This window comes from Lucilia sericata, unplaced genomic scaffold (assembly GCF_015586225.1).
Source record: "Lucilia sericata isolate MDLA Ls3-8-SP2 unplaced genomic scaffold, ASM1558622v1 Contig000538F_arrow, whole genome shotgun sequence".
NCBI classification, from domain to species: Eukaryota; Metazoa; Arthropoda; class Insecta; order Diptera; family Calliphoridae; genus Lucilia; species Lucilia sericata.
The window spans coordinates 210348-235431 of NW_023994548.1; the positions used below are offsets into that span (position 1 = coordinate 210348).

The 25084-nt window shown below is 32.3% G+C and overlaps 1 protein-coding gene across 2 annotated transcripts in view; it reads left to right on the top strand.

Annotated features, from left to right (window-relative positions):
- Positions 1-25084, top strand: part of LOC119605943 (coiled-coil domain-containing protein lobo-like) — a 101160-nt gene that overhangs the window by 42908 nt on the left and 33168 nt on the right. Inside the window, exon 5 of one of the 2 annotated variants that reach the window (XM_037959294.1) lies at positions 19077-19298. The exons of the other annotated variant lie outside the window; for it this stretch is intronic. Within the exon in view, the coding sequence (XP_037815222.1) occupies positions 19077-19298 (222 nt within the window). The remainder of the gene's footprint in view (positions 1-19076; positions 19299-25084) is intronic. 2 annotated transcript variants of the gene reach the window in all.

Here is a 25084-nt window from a genome sequence, read left to right on the forward strand (position 1 = left end):
AAAATGACTTTAACGCTCATTACTGGCTTAAAAATACTAGTATATAGATGAAATTCGACATAAGTAAGTTTCATACGAGTCAAAATCTATCTAAAAAATTTTATGAGGATCGGTCCATGATTGACCCTACCCCCCATATAAGGTCCCCTTCAGAAAACGACTGCAACGCTCATTAATGGTTTAAAAATACGAGTGTAGCGATGAAATTCGACACAAATAAATTTAATACGAACCAAATTCTGTCTACCAAATTTAATGAGGATCGACCCATAATTGACTCTACTCCCCTATATAAGGTCCCCTTCAGAAAATTACTTTAACGCTTATAACTGGCCTAAATATACGAGTATATAGATGAAATTCGACATAAACGCGGTTTGATGGTGGGTATGTAAGATTCGGCATAGCCAAATACAACACTCTTACTTGTTTTTTGTTTATTTCGTTTTGCGTTGTTGTTGTTCATTTTGTTTTGCTATTGCTATAATAATGAAATATTCGGGAAAATGAAATAAATTTAAATTTTATAAAATTGATAAGTTTCGGCACAGCCGAATATAGTACTCGTACTTGTTTAATATCGGTTATGAAACAATTTAAAAATAATGCAGTTGAATACTTATGCCGATTTTTTAGGACATAGCCAGAGTTGCCAGAAAATTAACTTCAAAATATGCTAAAACTTAAGAAAACTAAGTGCTAAAATGTTCTACGGAAGAAAAAAACGTGTTAAAATTTTTTAATATAACAAAACAATATAAATGTTTGTTTTTTCTAGTTTTTATTAAAATACTGATGATGCAGTGCATGACTCCAATATTTCTTTTACTATATCTTCATCGCTATCCTCATTTTGATATTTTTCAAATGAACGTATTTTATTTGTAATATAATTTTTTATATATTCATAAACAACATTTTAATTTGTAAAGGTTTTTAACGCTAAATTTCCATACAAAATTTGATTTATAAAACTTGTATAAAATTAAAATTTGTTTATGATTAAGGCGTTAGGTGTAACAGCATGCATTTTCGAATTTGTATTGAAAATTTTTAAAATTATATATGTACTTGAATTTAAAAAGTATCAGTTTTTTCGTCATAATGTTGTTTTGTAATATCCAACCACTGATTTTCAATATTTTTTTCAGTTAAACTATACTTAATTTTTTATAGAAAACATAAAAATATTTCTTAATTTTTTTTATCAAACAAATTATGCTAAAGAGCATATTTGCAAAATGCTAAATCTAGCACTGAAAGTGCTAAAATTCTAAAACTAGACTTAGCACATTTTCTTATAACCTTTTCCTTACGTATGTACATGTTCTATTTTGAAGATAATTTGATATAATTTGACACAAATAGGGCTTTATTTGATCCTAACCCCCATATAAGATCCCCTTCAGAAAATTATTTTAACGCTCATAAAAGCATTAAACATATCAGTATAGCTTTGAAATTTTATAAGGAAAAAAACTTTAATTAACTTAAATCGCTACACTAATTTTATTGACAAATATAGATTTGTATTGTAGGCTCAACTCTACTTTAAGCCAACAATAAGTTGATTTTTAACATTTTTTAGATCTCAGCCTTTTTCGTCAATTTTAGGTTGATAACGAAAACTACCCAGCAAAAACTGGGTAATGGCTTTCAATTGTAATTACTAACCTAACAACATACTTTTCAATGACTACTACATATTGTCTGGATTACATAGAAGTAGTCTAATAAGGTCTTACTAATAATGCGTTATATAAATACATTCTAATTCATTAGTCATCTTTCCAATGAAGATATATAAGCTGTGTACGTTTTTTCATGCGATTTACAATGACTACTTTTTCTAATTACTTGTAATCGTTTGTGGTAAGTACTTTCCTCCAATGACATCACCGTGTTAAAATAATGACTTAAAATGCTATTGTGTAAGTAAATTTTAGTATTTTAACTCCTTACATGGTAATGAAAGTTTTTACTGGGTAGTTATGATTTCTTTTAAAATAAAATCTAAAATTTATAACATTATCATTTATAGATTTCTAAATAAAATCTCACAAAAACTTTAAAAGATTATATTTTGGGAAAAAGACTATAATCTAGGTAATATTTGATTAATAGATGAATATTTGACAATATTCCAATTGGCCAGCACTCTTTTTAGGCCACTTGGAAATGCCCTGTGTCAACCAAATGATTTTATTTTCCTTTTTCATAATGTATATGTATGTTAAATATAATGCTACATTAGATATTTATCAATAATTGCAATCATTTATAAAAGATCGCAATAAAAATAAGAAAATGTGCAATAGCGATGTTAATTTGGGCGCAAAATATTCGATATTCGGATACTTTTAATTATAATTTAAAATTATATGTATGTTTTATGTACAAGATTTTTAAAAAAGATATATCTTTTAACGTAAAAATCTTTAATTAAAAGAATATTGGTATTGGAATCAACAAAATTAAATACGTAATTTTTTTCATTTTAATAAGAAAACAAAATTCATTTAACTTTAATAAATTTCTTTCATAAAATCTTTAAATTTGGTTTTTCTATATTTTAACAAAACAAATGCATAAGGTCATAACTAGGGTGATCGACTCGATTTTTCAACCGGTTTTAAAACCGTTTTTTTCTGCTTTACCAGTGTCGGTTTTTTCTTAATGTTGATTTTTCGAAAATCGAATAACTCGGTTTTTTCACTTTTTAAAAACCGGTTTCGGATACTTTTATTTGCTTTGTATTCAAAGATTATTTAAATGAAATTTTTAAGTAAATAATAATACAGCTAAATTTTAAAAATATTTGAGTCGAGGAACTAGCGTATATTTTTCTAAATCTCCTTTGGTTAAACTTTTTTGATTTTCCTAATTAATTAAAAAAATTTATTTGTAAAATTGATAACTGTTTGATAAAATTTTATCAATCTTAAGATTATATTCCAATTACAATAATTAATTTACGGCTGAAAATTTATGGAAGTGTTGGAATGCCTACGCAAATTTTCTAAACAGGGCTTTTAAAATAAGCTAGGATTTCATAGTACCTTATGTTTAACAGAAGTGTCCCACTTTTTTCCTAATTTTTTTTATATTAATGAAATAATGTAAATCAGACGACTAGATCTACAGTTATAATCTTTTAAACTGTTAAAAATCATTTCGGGCCATGTTCTATTAATCAAATTTAAACATAAACATTAAGTTTTTCAAATTAAAATATATTTTTTTATTTATAATGAAAAACCGGTTAACCGTTTTTTTCTGAATTTGAAAAATATCAACCGGTTTTTTTTAAATGTCAACTATTCGAAAACCGGTTTTTGGAAAATGTCGAATAATCGATCACCCTAGTCATAACCTTTTTCTGTAAAATATATAAAAAAATTCAATTCAAACAAATGTTTTACTCTTTATTTTATGTCATCTATTTTCATTTCCAAAATCTGGTCGCCTTAATATAAAGTACCCTTGAAAAAATTACTCTATACCAGAGTAGTGCTGAAATCCGACATAAACAAGTTTTATGTGACCCAAAAACTATTTACAACATTTTATGAGAATAGGGCAATGTATGACTCTACCCCCAATGACTTTAAAGCGCACAACTGGCTTGAAGTAGCATTATAGCAGGCGCGGATCCAGCTCAAGCGTTTGGGGGGGACTTTTTTTTCGCTCGGTATATATTTTGGTAGTGACGATTTTACTTGATTGTGATGACTATACGCAATTTTTGATATGAAAGTCGAAATTTTTTGACGATTTTGTATTAGTTTTTAGTTAAAATAAACCGAGACATATCAAAAATTTTCGATTTTTTAGATTTTTACTAAATTTAAGCTATTCTAAAATTTTCAAATTCTTTGCAGTTTAGATTTTATCGAGGATCAAAGTTTATATTTTTAAGATTTTTTTTCAAGAAGCATTAAATTTAAAATTATATTATATTGTTAATATAATGATAAAGGAAGGGGTCATTTCAAAAAATTCCCAACAAAAAAGTAGGATTTTGAACATGACCCTCTCCGATTTCGATGAAATTCAGTAAACATATTCTTCATGTAAATACGGAATTTAAAGTTCTCCAAAATTTCTAAATTCGTTACGGTTCATGTTTTATAGAGGTTCAAAGTTCATATTTTTTAGAATTTTTTTCAACGAGCATTAAATTTGACATTGTATATTTTCTAAACTATTTATCCGATTTTAAATGTTTTAGTCCCATGTAAAGCCTATGTCTTGTAGTTTGACAATATTTTACTTAAAATATTATAGTTTTAATATAAAGATAATGATATAATCTTTATATTAAAACTATAACCAAGAACAAAAAAAGGTACCTTCCATTTTCTGTATTCCTTCAAATAATTGCTTATAGTGTACTCAACAATAAACGTTCGGATAAATAGTTTAGAAAATATAAGATCTCAAATTTAACGCTTGTTGAAAAAAAACCTTAAAAAATGTGAACTTTGAACATTAATAAAATCTAAACCGTGAAGAATTAGAAAATTTTGGAGAACGTTAAACTTCGTATATATAGAAAGAATGGGTGTACCAAGTTTCATCAAAATCAGAAAGGTAAGGTAAAAAACCTGTTCGAACATTTTTGAAATGCCCTAAAGATATATAATAACGTCATAAATGTTGACGTCATAAATGTGCGGATAGAAACCATAATTTCTTCAAAATTTTAACTTGTTTTGTAAAAGGTATTTACAAAATTTTTTATTTAATTTATTTTTTTTATAAATAAAACAATATACAAATTAATTGTAAATTGGAAAGGAGTAAAATTACCAATTATGAGGACTTTTTGTGAACATTAGAACTAGTAATTAAATGGTTCTAAAGAACCCAATTGGGTCCAATTGTACTAGTAAAGTCTAGAATTAGTAATTTTTCAAACACACTCAATGTTAATTTGAGCATTAAGATGGTATAGGAAAGTTTACAGTTGGGAACTATTACTGGTGATTTTTGTATTAGTAAAATACTAATTTGGCACTAATATCCCTGCAGGGATATTATTCATTTGAATTTCAGAAAAGGACTGTTGAAATGTTTCAAAACAGTTTAAAATTCGAACAATTTTAAATGAAAGAGCGGGAAATAATAAAGTAATTTCGAATGTAAAGTAAAAAATTTCTTAAAAATGGTATCTTCGAATTTCAGTAAGGAAAATCGACATCTTTTATTTTCTTCAGACAAACACGACCACCCCAATATACGTAACGACTACTATAGAGGATTTCGACAATATTCTTTATGAACTTTGAGGATTTTTAATAAAAATACAACACAATTTATCTAAGTAAAAACTATTTTAAGGAAATTAAAATTTTTGCAGCAAATTTTCAATAACTAAAAAAATTTATTTTTTTTTTTCTGTGGAAAACTCGTTATGGTTTTTTCCGATTCTCCCTTAATTTCATCGAAAGTTTTCTATTTAGTATTCTACAAAAGTTCAAAATATAATGGCAGATATAAGTCTACAGTTTTGCATATGTTTCCGACAAATGATTAAATCTTGCTGCAATTTTCAATACTTTTTATTTTTTTCAAAATAAAGTTTCCCTTTCCACCCTTGAAGATTTCACAAACTACACACTATTTCCTAGACGTTGATGTACAAAATGTTTGATATTTCTTTTTACATGACTAATTAATGCGTTTATAATAGCAAATTGTAGGACTTAATACTTTTTCTTTTTATATTTTTATTATATAGAGGACTTAGCACACTTGCATTCCACAGCAAAAATACATGTTTAAATAAGATAATTTTTTGATTTTAACATGTGTATTTCAAGTTATACTACCATTCTGCATTAAAATCTCAATTTCTGTAAAAAGTGGACTTGTTAGGTTTGCGTACTAAGCTAACGATATACTACTTTGACAACCATCTGAATATTTAAGGATAATGTGGGCGGACTAAATTAGTCCAATATTACAACTTCCAAATTTTGTGTCGCCAATTTAATTTTAATATGAGTAGCAATAATGGGCGTGGCACCTCCTATATATAAAAAATCGTATATCTTAGAAACTATTAGAGCTAAAACTCTCAAATTTTGCACGAACAACTTTTAAATTCTTATCAACTTTGTAATTAAATACAAAAACTCGTATATCTGGGAAACTGTTAGAGCTAGAACCTGAAAATTGTACACGAATAACACTGACAAGCATAACAACAGTTGTGTAATAGCAAGAGGGTGCGTGGTACCTCCCATGTGAATTAAATACAAAAACTAAAGATATGTAGGTATTATTCTCGAACAACTTTGATATCCACGTGAACATTTGGAAAATAAATTGATTTTGAAATTCATATGAACATTTGGAAAAATGGGTGAACTTGAAAAGTAGACAGGAAATAATGAGTGTGGCACCCCACACATGTATATGTAAATTAAATACAAACATTTTTATATCTGGGAATCTTTAACGTTGTGCATTTCATACAAACATAGTTGCCAGATGATTTGGGTGTAAAATCTTCAAATTTCGAGAAAAAAATCGTCAAAATCGTCAACTGATTTTTCGAAATCGTCATTAAATCATCAAAGCTATTTTCCATTTACATGTTTGATGGTATTTTTACGATTTTATAGTGATTATTTTAACTATCGAGAAATAGATTTTAGTTTTGTTTGTTTGTACTTTAAGTTTGCTTAGCTGCATCTGCAGCTAAGACTTCTTGGCCGAATCGAAAGATTATAACGCCAACACCAATTATTCCAGTACGACTGGACAGAATATCAAATTGAGTTTTTTTGGTTCTCCACCATAATCAAAATTAAAACTTATGTTAAGTTAACACGAATACATATGGTCAACATGCACTTCAAAAAACCGTAACAAAACACACAGAGTAAAAAGAACGTCCTGATTCCCCTTAAGCGATAATGGCAACGACGATCTTCCAAAAACACTACTTCCTCTATCCTTCTTCCCACTACCAATTATTCTAGATCCAATAACCCCAAAGTGCTGGCCCAAAAAAAAGAGAAATTCTCAAACATTTTTGAGTTCGTTATTACGTAATTCATTCGATCAATGGACATTCTCTAAAACATTATAATGTTTCATTTTATTAACATTTCCATTTGATATTCAATACATCGATATTCTTAAAAATTATAGACAGAAAAATGATAAAATGTATTAAAATTAGTACAAAAATCCTATTTTAAAAAATCGTCAAATTTAGAGTTAAAATCGTCAAATCGTCAACAGGCCATTTTTTACAGTGAAAATCGTCAAAATGACGATAAATCGTCAAATCTGGCAACAGTGTATACAAAGTAAAAAAGGTGTATATGAACTATTAATTTTTAAAGTGGTATTAGCCTAATAGTTTAGAAAATATAATGTTTTAGATTTTAATGTTTTTAAAAATGTGTGTGCTACCGCAACATATAATAGTTCTAAAATGCATTAAAAATTATCATAATTTGTTATTTTTTTCATACAAAATTGGTATGAATAACATTTTATTAATATTCTTTAAATGAAACAATTAATTAACAAACAAATTAAAATGAATTCCCTAAGAATTTGTTTTTGGGATGCTAACGGTTTTAAGAATGAAATACAACAATTCATAGTACTTCAGGAAATTGATGTGTTAATGGTCTCTGACTTTAGCTAAAGAATTGTTTCAGAATTAACGGATATTTATGATACAAACCATCCAAGTGGTAGAGCTTGAGGCGGAACATTCTTTTCCCAATGCAAGAATGCAAAAAGAATCGTATACAGGACACCTCTGTAAATATACCTCATAGTAGAGTTACAATATCTTCAATGTATTGTCCTTCAAGATTTATATCAGCTGGGGATTATAATGCAAAACATACATTTTGGGTCCTCGCCTCATTGCACTCAGAGGAAGGCAATTGTTAAAAGCAACATCGCACAACAGACTAGATTCCATATCTAGTATGCTAACCTACTTCCGCTATCGATATATTTACAGATATTTTACAAGACGTTCCAGTCACCTTCGGATACTACAGAAATTCGAAATGTCCTCAAAATATATAGTCTCTTATTGAAGAAAAGTCTATGGCAACAATCGTGATCTCCGAACATAAAGGTATATAATGGGCAAGAAATACATCTGAACAATTTAAGCATTCGCCAATCACTTGAAAAATGTGTTTACTCTAGGGTATCGATTATTCGACATTTTCCAAAAACCGGTTTTCGAATAGTTGACATTTGAAAAAAAACCGTTTGACATTTTTCAAATTCAGGAAAAACCATTATAAATAACAAAATCTATTTCTAGTTGAAAAAGTTAAGGTTTATGTTTAAATTTGATTAATAAAATAGGGTCCGAACGTATTTTTAACAGTTTAAAAATTATAACTTTAGTTCTAGTTGTCTGATTTATATTATTTCATTACTGTAAAACAAAATTGGAAACAAGTTAGAGTGCTATATTCGGCTGAGCCGAATCTTAAATACCCTCCACCAGTAACTTTTGTATTAATACATTTCTAATTAATAAAATATTTGTAGAAATAAGTTTTCTCATGTCTTAAATAGAAAAATCCCTAGATTTAAACAGCTTAAATCTACTACAATTCCAAGATTTATTGAACATTAGAAACGCCACTTTCATTTAAATTTTTATAGCGCCCTAAGATATGCTTTAGCGATATTTAGTATTTGCATGTATGTATGTGTGTGAAAGATTTAAGGATTTTCAAAATACATACATATATATAATTTTGTTCTACACAAATCGATAATGCAAATAGTTAAATACGGTTAAAGCGCTTTTAGGGGCAGGACCTAGTATGAGAGATATGACCAAATATAGACCGATCGTGAAAAATTTTTGAAGTAGCATTAAGTGCTTTTTGCATTACAAAACAGTATTAATGAACAAAAATAGTATTTATTTATATCATTATTTGGTAATGAGTTATGTGCCTTTAAGTGTTTTTCTGAAAGGGACCTTGTATGGGAGCTATGATCAATTATGGATCGATAGGAAAACAATTTCACAGTAATATTTCTCTGTATATGAGCAATATTTTTGCCAAATTTTATATTGATATCTTAATTTAGTAATGAGTTATGCGCGTTTAAGTGATTTTCGGGAGGGGACCTTGTATGGGAGCTATGACCAATTATGGACCGATCGGAAAAAAATTTCACAGTAATATTTCTTTGCATATGAGTAATACTTATACAAAACCTTATATGGATATCTTCATTTAGTAATGTGTTATGCGCGTTTAAGTGATTTTCGAGAGGGGACCTTGTATGGGAGCTATGACCAATTATGGACCGGTCGGAAAAAAATTTCACAGTAATATTTCTGTGCACATGAGTAATACTTGTGCCAAATTTTATATTGATATCTTAATTTAGTAATGAGTTATGCGCGTTTAAGTGATTTTCGGGAGGGGACCTTGTATGGGAGCTATGACCAATTATGGACCGATCGAAAAAAATTTTCACAGTAATATTTCTGTGCATATGAGTAATACTTGTGCCAAATTTTTTTGATATCTCAATTTAGTAATGAGTTATGCGCGTTTAAGTGATTTTCGGGAGGGGACCTTGTATGGGAGCTATGACCAATTATGGACCGATCGGAAAAAATTTTCACAGTAATATTTCTATGCATATGGGCAATATTTATACCAAATTTTATATGGATATCTGAATTTAGTAATGAGTTACGCGCGTTTAAGTGATTTTCGGGAGGGGACCTTGTATGGGAGCTATGATCAATTATGGACCGATCGGAAAAAAATTTCACAGCAAAATTTCTGTGCATATGAGTAATATTTGTACCAAATTTTATATGGATATCTTAATTTAATTATGAGTTAAGCGCGTTTAAGTGATTTTCGGGAGGGGACCTTGTATGGGAGCTATGACCAATTATGGACCGATCGGAAAAAATTTTCACAGTAATATTTCTATGCATATGGGCAATATTTATACCAAATTTTATATGGATATCTGAATTTAGTAATGAGTTACGCGCGTTTAAGTGATTTTCGGGAGGGGACCTTGTATGGGAGCTATGATCAATTATGGACCGATCGGAAAAAAATTTCACAGCAAAATTTCTGTGCATATGAGTAATATTTGTACCAAATTTTATATGGATATCTTAATTTAATTATGAGTTAAGCGCGTTTAAGTGATTTTCGGGAGGGGTCCTTGTATGGGAGCTATGACCAATTATGGACCGATCGGAAAAAATTTTCACAGTAATATTTCTATGCATATGGGCAATACTTATACCAAATTTTATATGGATATCTTAATTTAGTACTGAGTTATGCGCGTTTAAGTGATTTTCGGGAGGGGACCTTGTATGGGAGCTATGACCAATTATGGACCGATCGGAAAAAACTTTCACAGTAATATTTCTATGCATATGGGCAATACTTAAGCCAAATTTTATTTGGATATCTTAATTTAGTAATGAGTTATGCGCGTTTAAGTGATTTTCGGGAGGGGACCTTGTATGGGAGCTATGTCCAATTATGGACCGATCCATAAAGTTTTTCCTCTGAAAGAATTCTATTGACATAAGATTTTAATTTGTAAAATTTTGTGAAGATATCGACATTGTGGCGGAAGTTATTAACAAAAAACCCATTTTCCGGGAATATGTACTTTTGTATGGGAGGTATATCAAATTGTGGACCGATTCTGGCAATTTTCAGCAGGGATCAAGATCTTGTGCAGAAACTAATGTATGGTGATTTCCATGGAATTATCTTGCATAGTTTTCGAGAAAACTACATCAGAATGTGTAAAAAATGCTTATTTTTTTCCGAGGTTGTTTTAAATTTTGATTCATAACTTTTCCCGGAGTGAACCGATTTTGCCCATTTGCAATACCAAACAACTTAGGAAAATGAAGAACATTTTGGGTGAATTTGGTTAAGCTCTATTGCTTCGTTTTATCGTGAGCGTGTTTTACACAGACAGACGGACAGACGGACAGACGGACATAGCTAAATCGACTCAGAATTTGATAAGGACCCAGAATATATATACTTTGTTGGGTCTCAGATGAATATTTCTTGGTGTTACACACGGAATGACAAAGTTATATATACCCTCTATCACCACTGATGGTGGTGGAGGGTATAAAAAAGAACTATGTAATCCTAGCTTATTCTTAAATCCCTGTTTAAACAATTTTCATAGGCATTCCAACACACAAAATAAAAGTATTCGAAACCGGTTTTTAAAAAGTGAAAAAACCAGGTTATTCGATATTCGAAAAATCAGTATTTAAAAAAAACCGACACTGAGTCCGACCGACCGAGTCGATCACCCTAGTTTACTCAAAATGATTCTCCTGTTAGTGCTAATATTATAAATAATGTTATTACCACAATGATAAGTAGTTATGATACCAAAACCGTGGAAATAGACTTAAGTGACATCATATCGTCCCACTAGTCTGTCTGTATTTGAAATGTTATTATTTAAAGCATGTGATCACATCTAAACTGATCCCCCATGCTAGCTCTTGACCGAACTAGATCATCGTCTCGGATAATACTGATGTAAGCCCATATACAGCAAAGAGGGCCACTTCGGGAGCAAAGAGAGGTGATGACCAATACGGCATGACGAAGTCAGCTAACGTAACACCCAAGTGGCCGACCTCTACTCGAGGCGACTTTTCCAAAGGTCCAGCAAGCGTACCTAGTATTAAGCGGCAAAGGTCGAGTAAAACGCAGGTGTCTTAGGGTAAGCGGCTGAAACCATCAACTAGCTTAACATCAGCACCTAAGATACAAATAACCATTATAGATCGTAGCCAACTGCGTACAGATGGCTGTCTATGGAGGGGAAGATCTTGCAAGCGCTAGTTGACGTACTGGCATGCAGTGACGATGCTTCCTTTACTGCATTCGATGGCGCCAAATGGTTTAAAGGTGTCAAGATAATCAGATCAGGATGCACGAGGGATAAAGGAAAAGGTAAGGATCCCTGGATCATAATTGGCTCAGAATTCCTTCGGCTCCTAAGTACGGGCTTAACCAACTCTGGCTGATCTTGTCCGCGATAAAGAAAGAATCTTGTGAACGTTTCTGTGAGGAACTCGAGAGCACCACGGATGCATTACGTCTACGTAAGGTGCTATCCAAAGAACCTTGTACGCCTAGATTCCTGATTGCCCTATTATGATATGTAGGAGCAGCCTGGGAACAGGATATATTCCTAAGGTATGGAAAGAACCACCGTACCACAATAGACTATAGACCGATCAGTATGTCGTTGTTTTTATTGAAATCACTGGAAAGGTTTTTCGATATCCATGTCAGGAACATCTTCTCCTCTGATAATTTCTGTGGGGCACAACACACATACCTCAATGGTCGGTGGAGATGGCCTTACATGACATTGTCGGATCTTTTTGGATATAGAGGGTGCGCTTAACAACGTGAAAATATTCAATGCTTTGGGTGAATTTGGTATTGACTAGCGGATAAAAAATTAGAGAAAAATCATGCAAAGAGTAGGGCCATTAACTCCAATATGGGTATTGGCAAGACAGAAAGGAAAGTTTTCAATCCTGTGGAATCTGTTCAAAAACTGATTTTCTTAAGGATGCTTTATACGGGGGATAGGATTAAATATGAATAGACATGGTTTTCTAATCAATTAACAATTATGTAGTACGGTTCCTATATAAAATACTTTGAAAAAAAAAACATCTCCTGAAGTGGCTATTAATGTAGTGGATTCTATTGATGGCATTGCGGTCTCCTTATCAGGCATAGGAATAGCAGTCTTAAATCGACACCTTTCCTTGCTAATAATGCTTTGGGTGTTTTAGTGTCCCGGGCCGTTTTTGAAAGCCCTTTCAATCGGCGCCTTCCCAATTTTTGGAAAGGGCATCTGCACTTTCTTTTGGCGAGTTAGTGGTACCTCCTTCGCTTTTAGGATTTGACTCCTCAACGTTAACTGTAGTGGCTACTGATGCTGTAGTCTTAGGTTTCTTAGTTTCCTTTTCGAGGCTTGTTGTAACAGCCCTTCCAATCGGCACCTTCCCAATTTTGAATATGACAGCTTTAGAGGCGATGTAAGCCCTACCTTCATTCTTGGCAAGCCTAGCCATAGATTTTTGGTCGATACCTATTTCAAATAAAGTTCCCTCAGGTTCTTCTTTCCTGTAAAAGACGTCCCATTTTTCCACGGCCAGCTCAGCATTTTGACCACCAAGAATTTCCAGTATACGTTCATTAGCCAGTTTACTGCCTCATCCTTATATGTAGGCAGTGGATTTTAAGAGCACCGGTAGCTCGTTTTTATTTGCCAGTCCCAACTTAACGTTGTCCAAGGGAGGAGTGATACTTTCCACTAAGTTCTTTAAGGTGCTAACTCATCAACCAAGCTGAACTCGCAGCCCACGCTCTCTATTGCTTGTTTGCCCTTTGAAGTGATTGCGTGGTCCACTATCTTATTGTTGACCAGATCTTCTTTTTTGCTCTGCTGGTCTATTGGAATTTTGCCGGCATCGTAGACTGCATAGAATAGATTGTCCCGGGGTCTTCTTCTGGAAACTATGGCGTAAGATTGCGACTCTTTTCCACCGTCTATCTTCTCCTTCCTCGTTTTTCGGGGCTTTTTTTGAGATACCCTTACTTTCGAGGAAGACGGGGAGCACTTTTTCTTCTTAGGTTTATTCTCAGTTGTAAACTCCTCGGGAGTCAGATTTTTTCTTTGGAGTGTCGTGGGCTTGACTAACTATGATTTCCTGAAGCATCTTTTTCAACTTCCTCCTCTGTGCTCCAGATAGTCTTTTCTTAGTAATAGGTAGTTTAGCTATGCTATCACTCACCTATTTCACCATTTGCTCTACATCACCATGTTTGGGATTTGCTATAATGGTGTTGTTATTATCATCTGAGGATTCAGAGTCTAAGTTCTCATCTATATTTAAAGGCTGAGGTAGCTTAGAGCTCTCTCTGAGTACATCCTTCTCTTTCTCCCCTATGTTTTTGCCAATGGCATGCTGTACACTTGACGCATTTTCCGCCACGGAAGCCAAGGTAGTATTTTGCTCACGATTTGTTTGTTTTTTCCAGTTTTTTGGTCCGCGAGGAATATAATATTCCCTGGTGGTGGACAATCTTCCCTCCCTCAGCTTAAGTGACTCTAAAGTTGGAAGATGACAGATGGTCCATCATCACCCCCTATCCGCCACCCGGGGAAGCGCTCGGTAGGAAAAACTGGAAAACTCCCCCGAGCCCCTTAATATAAGTCCGCCCACTTTCCCCAAAATATTCATTTATCTGAATTAAAAGTCTTCGTGCAAATTTTGAGGATTCTCTTATAGTTTCCCGATAAACGAATTTTTTTATTAATTTTATATATTTTTTTTCCTAGTCCGCTAAATTACCACACAAATCTTCACATTGATTGTTGTTCTTACAAAATTTGAGGATTTTCGCTTTAAGAGTTTCTTAGATATTCCTAATTAAAGTCCGCCCATTTTCTCCCCAAATATTCACATGGACGCTAGAGTTCTTCGTGAAAATTTTGAAGATTTTATCTCTAACAGTTTTCCAAATAAATGAATTTTTATATAATTTATATGGGATATTCCATTCCCCTTTTTTCCTAGTCACCTAAATTATATTCAGAAATGTTCACATCGATATCAGAGTCGTCCGTGCAAAATTTATATACGATTTCCAAACTCCCTAATTAAAGTCCGCCCATTTTCCTTCCAGATGTTCGCATGAACGTTAGAGTTATTCGTGCAATATTTTAAGATTCTAGCTCTAATAATTTCCAATATATGCGAATTTTTGTATATAATTCATATGGAAGCTGCCACGCTCCCTAATGCTAATGCTAAATACTCATACTGACCCTAATGTGGTTCCGACAAAATTTGAGAACTCTAACTGTTTTTTCTCAGATATACAAATTTAAAATCTTCTTTATTTGGAAGGTGCCACGCCCGTTACAGCTAAGTCACTCATACTATCCACATATATTTATGTAGATGTCAAAGATGTCCATACAAAATTTTAAGACTCTAGTTGTTGCTCTTTCTGAGATATGTGACTTTCAATATTTACTTTGTAAATTTGAGGAAAATCGGTCCAGCCGTTTAGCAGTCTATAAAGTCCAAACAAACATACAAACACACATTCATTTTTAGGATTAAATATGGGCCGATCCTCGTAAAATTTGGTTGCGTTTTACTCATGAATAGACATGGTTTTCTAATCAATTAACAAATATGTAGTACGGTTCCTATACAAAATACTTTGAAAAAAAATATCTCCAAACTTGAAAAACTGTTGAAAACTAAAATCAAAAACATGTTACATAAACATCATATATGTAATTTTAAATCACTCAGCTTCCTTCTAAATCCGTTGAAAAATTTTAAATCGGTTGAGATTCAACTAAGTTACTGTCTTATAAGTAATTAAAGGTACAAAAAACCGTTTTTACCCTTATCTCAAAATTTTGGAGGTGTTTGGCAAATTTCAAAAGCAAATTCTTGTTCTACTCGGATACACCCTTCAGAAAAATAGTGTCACTTCCCATTTCAACAAATATTTAATTCGTCTTTTTATATTACTTAGCTTCCTACACACTATGAGAGAAGTCGTTAGATTTTTATTTCATACTGCCAAAACAAAATAAAATGAAAATTGGTATGATTATCAAAAAAATCACATAGAAAATATATTTTGTTTTTACACTATCACTATACCCTACAACACCATGAGTATATTTTAAAAAATTTTATTTTTCATAAAGAAACTTTTATGTTGAATTTTACCTTAATTCCAAAGTATTTAAGCAATTTATTGATAAAAAAACTACTTTTCTAAATATAAATATATAATTATATAGGAGTATAGGTCAAACATGGGCCGATACTCATTCAATTTGGGAAAAGAATATATTTTTAAATAACAGTTAGTTATGTTGAGTTTCATTGCGATACAAATGGTTACAAGTCAATTTTAGACGTTTAAGACACGAAAATCTGCAGTGTCATTTATACTAATATAAAACATATTTGTGCCAATTTTTAGAGAGATAATAGTATATTTGACGTAATTACGGCATAAAAAGCCCAAATCGGTAGGTACGGTTGTATGGGGGCTAGGTGAAATAATGGACCGATTTCAACCATTTTCAATAGGCTTCGTCCCTGTGCCAAAAATGTTTGGTCCAAATTTCATCAAATTATCTTGAAAATTGCGGCCTGTACCTTGCGCACAAGGTTTACATGGACAGCCAGCCGGACGGACATGTCTTAATCGACTCAAAAAGTGATTCTGAATCGATCGGTATACTTTAAGGGTGTAGGACCAATATTTTTGTGTGTTACAAACATCAGCACAAACGTATAATACCCTCCCCACTATAGTGGTGTAGGGTATAATGAAACTTCAATTTGAAAAAATTCAAAGAAAAAACGTAAATTGTCATTTTGTTTCTGTTTTTATGTTTTTCTTTATTTAAATAAAAATAAAACTCAAATAAAACGAAAAAATCCAATCGTTTTGAAATTTTTTAAAAAATTTTAAAAAATCATACGATTTTCAATTTTCTATCCGTATTTTTAGTAAGTATTATTACATTTTGTATCTACACAATAATATTTTTAATTTTATTTGAAAATTTTGACGTGTCGTTTTATTGAATATTATGGTGTGTAGCCAGCTTTATTGATATGAAATAAGTAAGTCAGATAGGACATAACAGTACTTGTATGTTTTTCTTTGCGTTAACAAACTTTTTTATTGCACATATAGCGATAAAATTCAACATAATGAAGTTTTATAAGTTGGAACCAAAATCTATGCCCCAATGCTTTAAAGGAACCAACATTTATCTACTCATTCCTATAAGATTAAGTCCATTATTGACCATTCTTTCTATATCAATTAAAATAGTTTTAAATAATAAAAAAATAACATTTGCTGCTAGAAAATTTTTATTGACAAGGAAAAAAAAATATTTCTCAAATATATGTGTTTCAAAACAATAGAAAAAAATATAAATTGAATAATAACGAACAACATTTATTTTTTATGTTGCCTAAAACAGTTATTGTGTAACTTTTAATTATATTTCTTAAAAAAGGGATATTTTTTGATTTCTAAAATTTTGATAACAGTTATTTTAGGTCCTTGCTATTTATTATATAATTCTATTTATAAATTTTGAAAATCTAAATTTTTTCTGAAAAATTTAATATATTTGAAAAATTTGCTAGAAATATAAAAAAAATATTGAAACTTCAAAAGGAAATTTATTCCTACATACCGCTAAGTAAATACTATCGCCGAAACAATGGTATCTTCTAATTTTAGTAAGGAAAATCCATATCTTTCTATTCATCCTGAACTTTGATGATTTTTGATAAAAATACAATATATGTATGTACATTAGACCGACTCACTCTGTATGGAAAGCAAAAACGTGTTTTTGTTACCCCTTTAAAATTTACCTTGCTTTGTTTTATGATGATTCCCAAAATATTTTAAGTCTAGCGATGGCCATTCGTGAGCTGAACGAAATTTAAAAAAGGTATTTTTGAATTATTTTTTTTAAATTTTAGTTTTGTTTTGAAACAATATATTCAATATGGGGTATCGTTTGAAAGGGGGTTTAAAGCCGCGTCCAATAATGTATTAATCATAAAAAACCTATGAGCAGATTGTCATATTCTAAAAAATTTAAAATTTTTAGGTTTTTCATTAATATAAATAAAATTTATCCACAATTTTCCAAATTTTGAACACCACTAGACGCGGGTTCAAAAAACCTATTGTATATTTTGTTTAAGAAAAAATATGTTAAATGTAAAAAAATAACTAAAAAGAGACTTTTTGGTAACCGGTCCAGCTCACGAACGGCCATCGATAGACTAAAAATATTTTGGGAGCCATCATAAAACAGAATAAAGATTTTTTGAAGCTGGGTAAAATTTTGAATTGAACATGAAAAATCGTGTCCCCCATGGGATATTTTCTTAAAAACTGTCCAGCTCACGAACGGACTCTTTTTGCCCCCGTGGATCCGCGCCTGACACATTGAAACAAAATAAACCAAAATAGAAATACCTGGGAAATGTACTATTTCTTTGATAGCTATAATTGAGTACAATATGAATCTGTTTTTGAAATTTGCAAAACACTTCCAAAATCTTGAGATATGGATAAAACGATTTTCACCAATGTTAGTCTTTTTAAATAGTAGTTTAGACACAATTTTTAAATTTTTTCTTTTTTACTTTTGCAAAATTATTTTGATGTTTCCTGTCCTAAAAACTAAAAAAATCCGTTTTTACATTTTAACATTTCCAAAAATAAAGTAAAAAACAAAACTATAAAAAATATGAAAACATTAGGTGTAAAGAATTAAATATGTAATAAAAATATGCGGTTATGAATGAAATATTAGGAAATATGCTGTAAGAGACAATATATGCAAAAATATGTTCTAACAAATTGATGCTAAAATTCGATAAACTGTCTGAAATATATGATATATAGTAAATATTTTTGGTTGCCCTGGTTATAAGTTATATAGAATAGAAGAAACACATGTTTTTAAAAATGTCAAACTTTGTTTTGAAAAATGTCAAACCCCCCGCAACTCAGAGAATTCTTATACGATCTTGTTGAAAAATTGTATCTAAACTACTATCCAATGCTAATGATATTATCCCATTCAAAAGTTAGGTCACTCGACATGAAATCCCCCATATTATAATATTTCATACTATTGCAAATAATTTAACTTGGAAAAAAACCTGAGATCTTTAATTGCTGTTGAAAAAAGAAATTTACGCAATTGTCATTTCGAAAGTGATGGGAAATCAGTGTTGATAAGGAAAATTACAGAATTTTACTCGAGCTCGTATGTAGTAATTCGGTCCCTGATTTTTAACCGAAACTCGTTTCCGATTATGTTCACATTTAATCGATTTCCGTCACGGGTTATTATCCTACTACAGTGAACCCAATAATACCATAACACATGTTCTATTTCTTTTAAATAAAATTTAGGCGAATGTAGCTGACCCTGATCTCACACCTCTGGAATTGTATCGAATTTTATTGAATCAAATGCAGTATGAAGAGAAACTAAAAAAACAGTTTGAAAAAATTCTGGAAGAAGCTAATGCTGTTTTGGATCAGCGAAAAATTGAACTGGAAAACTCGTGTCTTGAATTTCTCATTTTTGATTCTCTTCGCAATAAAGGTGCACGCACAAAACGTCTACAACAGGTAACTATAACTTTTTAAATATACATTAGTGGATCTTTTGACATTTTTGTATTTTTATACCCACCATCAAAAAAGATGGGGGTATATTGATTTTGTCATTCCGTTTGTAACACATCGAAATATTGGTCATAGACCCACAAAAGTATATATATTCTTAGTCCTCATTAAATTCTAAGACGATCTAGCCATGTCCGTCGGTCCGTCTGTCTGTCTGTTGAAAGCACGATAGAGTCCGAATGGAAAGAGCTAGAGGATTGAAATTTCACATAAATATTTCTTATAGGTAAAGTTTGTTTGGTATTGAAAATGGGCAATATCGGTCCACGTTTTCGGATAGCGCCCATACAAGTGGCACCTCGAAAAGCAGCTTTAACAGCCATAACTTGTTTAAAAATACGAATATAGCGATGAAATTCGACATTCTAATAATCCAAAATCACTATGCAAAATTTTATGAGGATCGGTCCATAATTGACCCTACCCCCCATATAAGGTCCCCTTCAAAAAATGACTTTAACGCTCATTACTGTCTTAAAAATACTAGTATATAGATGAAATTCGACATAAGTAAGTTTCATACGAGTCAAAATCTATCTAAAAACTTTTATGAGGATCGACCCATAATTGACCCTACCCCCCAATATAAGGTCCCCTTCAGAAAATTACTTTAACGCTTATAACTGGCCTAAAAATACGTGTATATAGATGAAATTCGACATAAGTAAGTTTCATTCGAGTCAAACGAGGTTTGATGGTGGGTATATAAGATTCGGCATAGCCGAATATAACACTCTTACTTGTTTTACCTTTAATTTTTATACCCTTCACCTTCGTGAGAAGTGTATATATAGGTTTGGATTTCCAATAATAATTTCTATAATATAATTTTCCCACCCTAAAAAATTTAGATATTCCTAGTCCTTATAGATAGAAGAGTCGATTAAGCTAAGATTTGTGCATGCCAATAATAAACAAACAACAAGAACACAAAGAATCATAAATTTTGTTCTTATAATTGCTTGTTTATAAAAACAAAGTAGAAACACGTTTCGAAAGAACCTACAAAATAACACTTTTTGGTACTTTTTCGTTCTTTAAAAGGGGGACCATGCGCCACTTTTTTTGAGGTGGCCTCAAATTAAAACCACAATACATATTCTTAATTTTTTCTTAGTTCGGATACTTAGATATGTTGGCTTTAGTTTTATTCCTTTCAATCTTTCCTAAGTCATCCTCATGTACATATTTTTTTTAACTTTTCCGCACTGACCAAAAACGGCGATACCGCCCCATCCAGGGGGTAAATGCGCCAAGGGGAGGGGGCAGATATGTCGTTAGTAAAATAAAAGAAAAAATTACAAAAATATAAACATATTTTGCTGTTTTATACTTTAATTCATTAAACAAAGTATAATAAACCAGATATTTATTGTTTATTTCACAAAACTTAACAAAAAAATTAAAACAAATTATTACTGATTTTTTCTATATTTAACCAAATCACAAGCATTACATATATTTGGCGCATGTGCCCCACGGGCTGTTCTGGGGTTTAGTTTCAATTTTTTTCGGGCTTCAAATTATATTATCGAAAATATTATTATTTCTTATTGTTCACTATTATTGACGTTCTAATACTGACCAATATATTTTTTCTATCACAAAAACTAAAAAAGTTAGCACAAAAAGTCTACACAGTGAAATATTTTCACAGCCCTTTGAAAAATAATTAATCATGTCTGCCTCCCATCACATGTAAAGTTAATGTTTCAAATTTTCAGGGATGATAGATAATCGATAAACGAAAACAAAAATTGATAAAATCGATTACTCAGTTTTCAAGTTATTCGCTATTGGCAGATGTGCCCCTATGGCGTATGATCCCCCTTCTACCCTAAGTGAGAACCTATAAAAGGTGACTTTTTGGTAGATGTTCGTTCTTCGAAAGGTACTTTTTGAATTTTCTATAATATTAAACCTAAGAACACACAATTAATCATCTATAGCTTTTTCCTTCATTAAAAGGTATTTTTCGAAATCTATATAATATTGAACCAATAAATATGAAACTAAGCATGTTGAACCCGGATTAAGGGAGAACCTATAAAGGTGGATTTTTTTGGTACTATTTCGTTCTTCAAAAGGTTAAGTTAAAGTGCTCCAGAGTTTCACAGGCCTCCCATATGCTCTACATTCTTCTGAATCCGCACGGCCAATTTTGTATAGATGTGCTCGTAATCCTGTGTGTCCACTCAGAATAAATATCATCATACTAACTTCTGACTTGCTCATTTTGAAGAGATTTTTCGTCTTATTCTCATTAGGGTCCCTCCATAGGATCTTTGTGGTTCTACCCACCGTTTCATTATCCTAAGACGCCTTATGGGATTCTCTCACCCATATTTTTAATTCTGCATTTGTTGCGTTGAATGGTTTTGCAATTGTCAGGTTAACTACTTCGACCTCCCTTCCCTTTAAAACTATTACATTCGCCCTTTCGTTGCCAAGTGGCCTGGTACCCATAAGATGTAAACCTTAATTCTGGTAGAGTATTCAGTTAAAGCTTTATTACAATCCAATACGATCTTAGATTTAATTCTATCACCTGATATCGCCCTAATTGATTTGTCGGTAAATATATTAAGGGCTGTGGGAGCCATATTTATTCCAATCCATAGGATCTTTGTGGTTCTACCCACCGTTTCATTATCCTAAGACGCCTTATGGGATTCTCTCACCCATATTTTTAATTCTGCATTTGTTGCGTTGAATGGTTTTGCAATTGTCAGGTTAACTACTTCGACCTCCCTTCCCTTTAAAACTATTACATTCGCCCTTTCGTTGCCAAGTGGCCTGGTACCCATAAGATGTAAACCTTAATTCTGGTAGAGTATTCAGTTAAAGCTTTATTACAATCCAATACGATCTTAGATTTAATTCTATCACCTGATATCGCCCTAATTGATTTGTCGGTAAATATATTAAGGGCTGTGGGAGCCATATTTATTCCAATTCAATTTACACATTCCGTTATTGCTCGGACTTCTGCCTGGAAGCTTGTGTTATGATTAAGTAAACGGTGGTATATTTCTGTTTCTGGGTCTTCAATATAGAACCACAGGCCCACTTTATCCCTCAATTTAGAGCCATCCGTGTAACAGTGGATTCCTACTCGTATTTGCTCTAATGTATTTGCTTGACCAAGACATTCCATCTGGTATCACCGTTTCAAAATTTCCGACATATCCTATGTCTGGTATGCGATCAGGCACGCCCGATGACTGTGTATAACCCTCCAATGTGTCCAGTACACATTGATGACGTGTCCTATAACCTATGTAAAGTAAAGAGCCGTTCGGCTGTAAGCGCCGCCTCATATCTTAAATATGTTCCAATGGGTGGAATATCTAGCAAAGTTTCCATATTAGTACTCATGGCACCACTTATACCCAAGCAGCATGTACGCTGAACTCCCTGTAATAGTTTGATATTACACTTTTTGTCCAAAGCAGTCCACCAGATTATTGAAGCATAAGGTAGAATTGGTCTAATTACTCTCATATAAACCCAATTTGTCATAGTCCATTTCATACCTATAGTTCTCCTACATATCGCCCAGATGCGGTGTGCCTTGTTGATCCTATCCTCTATGTGGTGTTTCCATTTTAATTTCTTCTTGCCCAGGAAGCAAGGTTCAGTATACGTGAAAATATTTGTCTCTCTTGTGAAAAGACAGATTTCCGTCCTCGCAGGGTCTCCTCAGCTCTTCTACACAAGTAATTTGGATCCTTTCCCTTTAAAAGTATTACGATATCATCTGCATAGCAGACAGGTCTAAGTCCTTTCTCAGTAAGGGTCCTTAGGAAGCTATTAATCGTGGTAACCCAGAGTAAAGGTGACAAAATGCCTCCCAGTAGTATACCGCGAAATATCATTTTCCTGGTAGTTATTTCGTACATATCGCAGCTTATCCATATGTTCGTTAGAATGTAGTTGATCCAGTTACGGAGCACCCGGTCAACATAAAACTGGTCTAGGGGTTGGATAAGAGTATCAGTGTGCACGTTAATGAAAGCGCCTTCGATGTCAATGCATACCGCCAGTGTATACAGTATACAGAAGGATCGAAATTCCATTTTTTTAGCAGAAATTAAAGTTATTTTTTGACTTTTATTTTTTCGGGAAGAAATAAAGGTTATTTTTTCGATCGTTAATAAAAGTTATTTTTTGATTTTTATTATTTTGAGCAAAAATAAAAGTTATTTTTGGATTTTTATTTTTTTGCGCAGAAATAAAAGTTATTTTTTGATTATTATTATTATTATTATTTTTTTTTTTTTTTTGAGCAGAAATAAAAGTTATTTTTCGAGCAGTTATAAAAGTTTTTTTTTGATTATTGGAAAATAAACGATTCTATAGCGAAAACTTTTTTTCTGCTCAAAAAAATAAAAGTCAAAAAATAATTTTTATTTTTGTTCAAAAAATAAAGGTCAAAAAATAATAATAATAATAAATAAATAATAAAATAATCAAAATGGAATACTTGATGTTGTTCTCTACTAGAATTCTAATACTCCTTCTGTCCAATCCTAATAGTGTTCTGGTTGCCTTGGCATTCAACCTCGGCCATAAGGCTTTGGATACCCTGCAATCCATCCTACTATGCCAGGATTGGTTGGAGGAGTTCCTGAATTTGTCGGAAATTAACCTATAGTAGTAGCAGATAGGAGGTTTTTCCGACCTAACTCCACTATTATTGTCCAGATCTGACCCTTGTCTGGCCAGTTCATCTGCGATCTCATTACCCTGTATATTACAGTGCCCTGGAACCCAACACAACCTGATTGTATACAACTCAGATAGCTCGCGGATAGCATCCCTGCAGCTGCTTACTAATCTGGAATGAACTACATGACATTTCAGGGCCTTAAGTGCTGCCTGACTATCAACATAAACTGTCACCTCCGACCCCCTTCTAATGTGTGTTTTTATCAGTTCCATAGCTTTCCAGATCGCTAAGATCTCTGCTTGGAAAACACTACATTCATCCGGAAGTCTATATGACACCTTTATGTTGTAGTCTCCTAAATAAACTCCTGCACCTGTGCCGGATTCTATTTTGGAACCATCAGTGAAGATTGCATACTCTTCAAACAAAACTTCAGATCCCATCCATGTGTCCCTACTTGGAAACTCTATTTGGGGTGTTAAACCGAAGTCTAGTGTCGTAACTAAATGATCAGAGATACAATCCGTAGTCCTTTCATTACCTGTTAGACAAACCTCGTACAAGATCTTAGTGTGACCCACTCTCTGAGGTATTACTAAAGATGACTCATAGAGTCTCAGTAAGGGTTTGTAAGGGTCAAAAGTGTTTACCGCCCAGCTAAGTTTATCCATGGTGACTATTTCCTCAATGTGACCAGATGCATGACTAGAGTCTATAGGTCTAAAAACCCCCTGCTCTACGTCCCTAGCATCAATGTCCTCACAACCAGGGAAGTGTGTTTCCATAAGCAGAGAGCGTCTCGGAGCTAGACTCGGTCCATGAGTTGTCTTCCCGTTGAATATAACCTAAGACCTTTGGATCTTTGGATAATACACAGTATGTCACCCACGAATTCCGTTTTGCTCTCTTGAGATCTCCCTTGTACTTACTAAAGCACACTTTATAGTTATTCCAATCTGCTGTTCGCCCTGTGAGCTTAGCCCTATTAAACAATTTCCTAACCGTCGACCTTTGATTACGAAGTTCTCCGGTCCACCATTTAGGTTGTTTTTGTTTG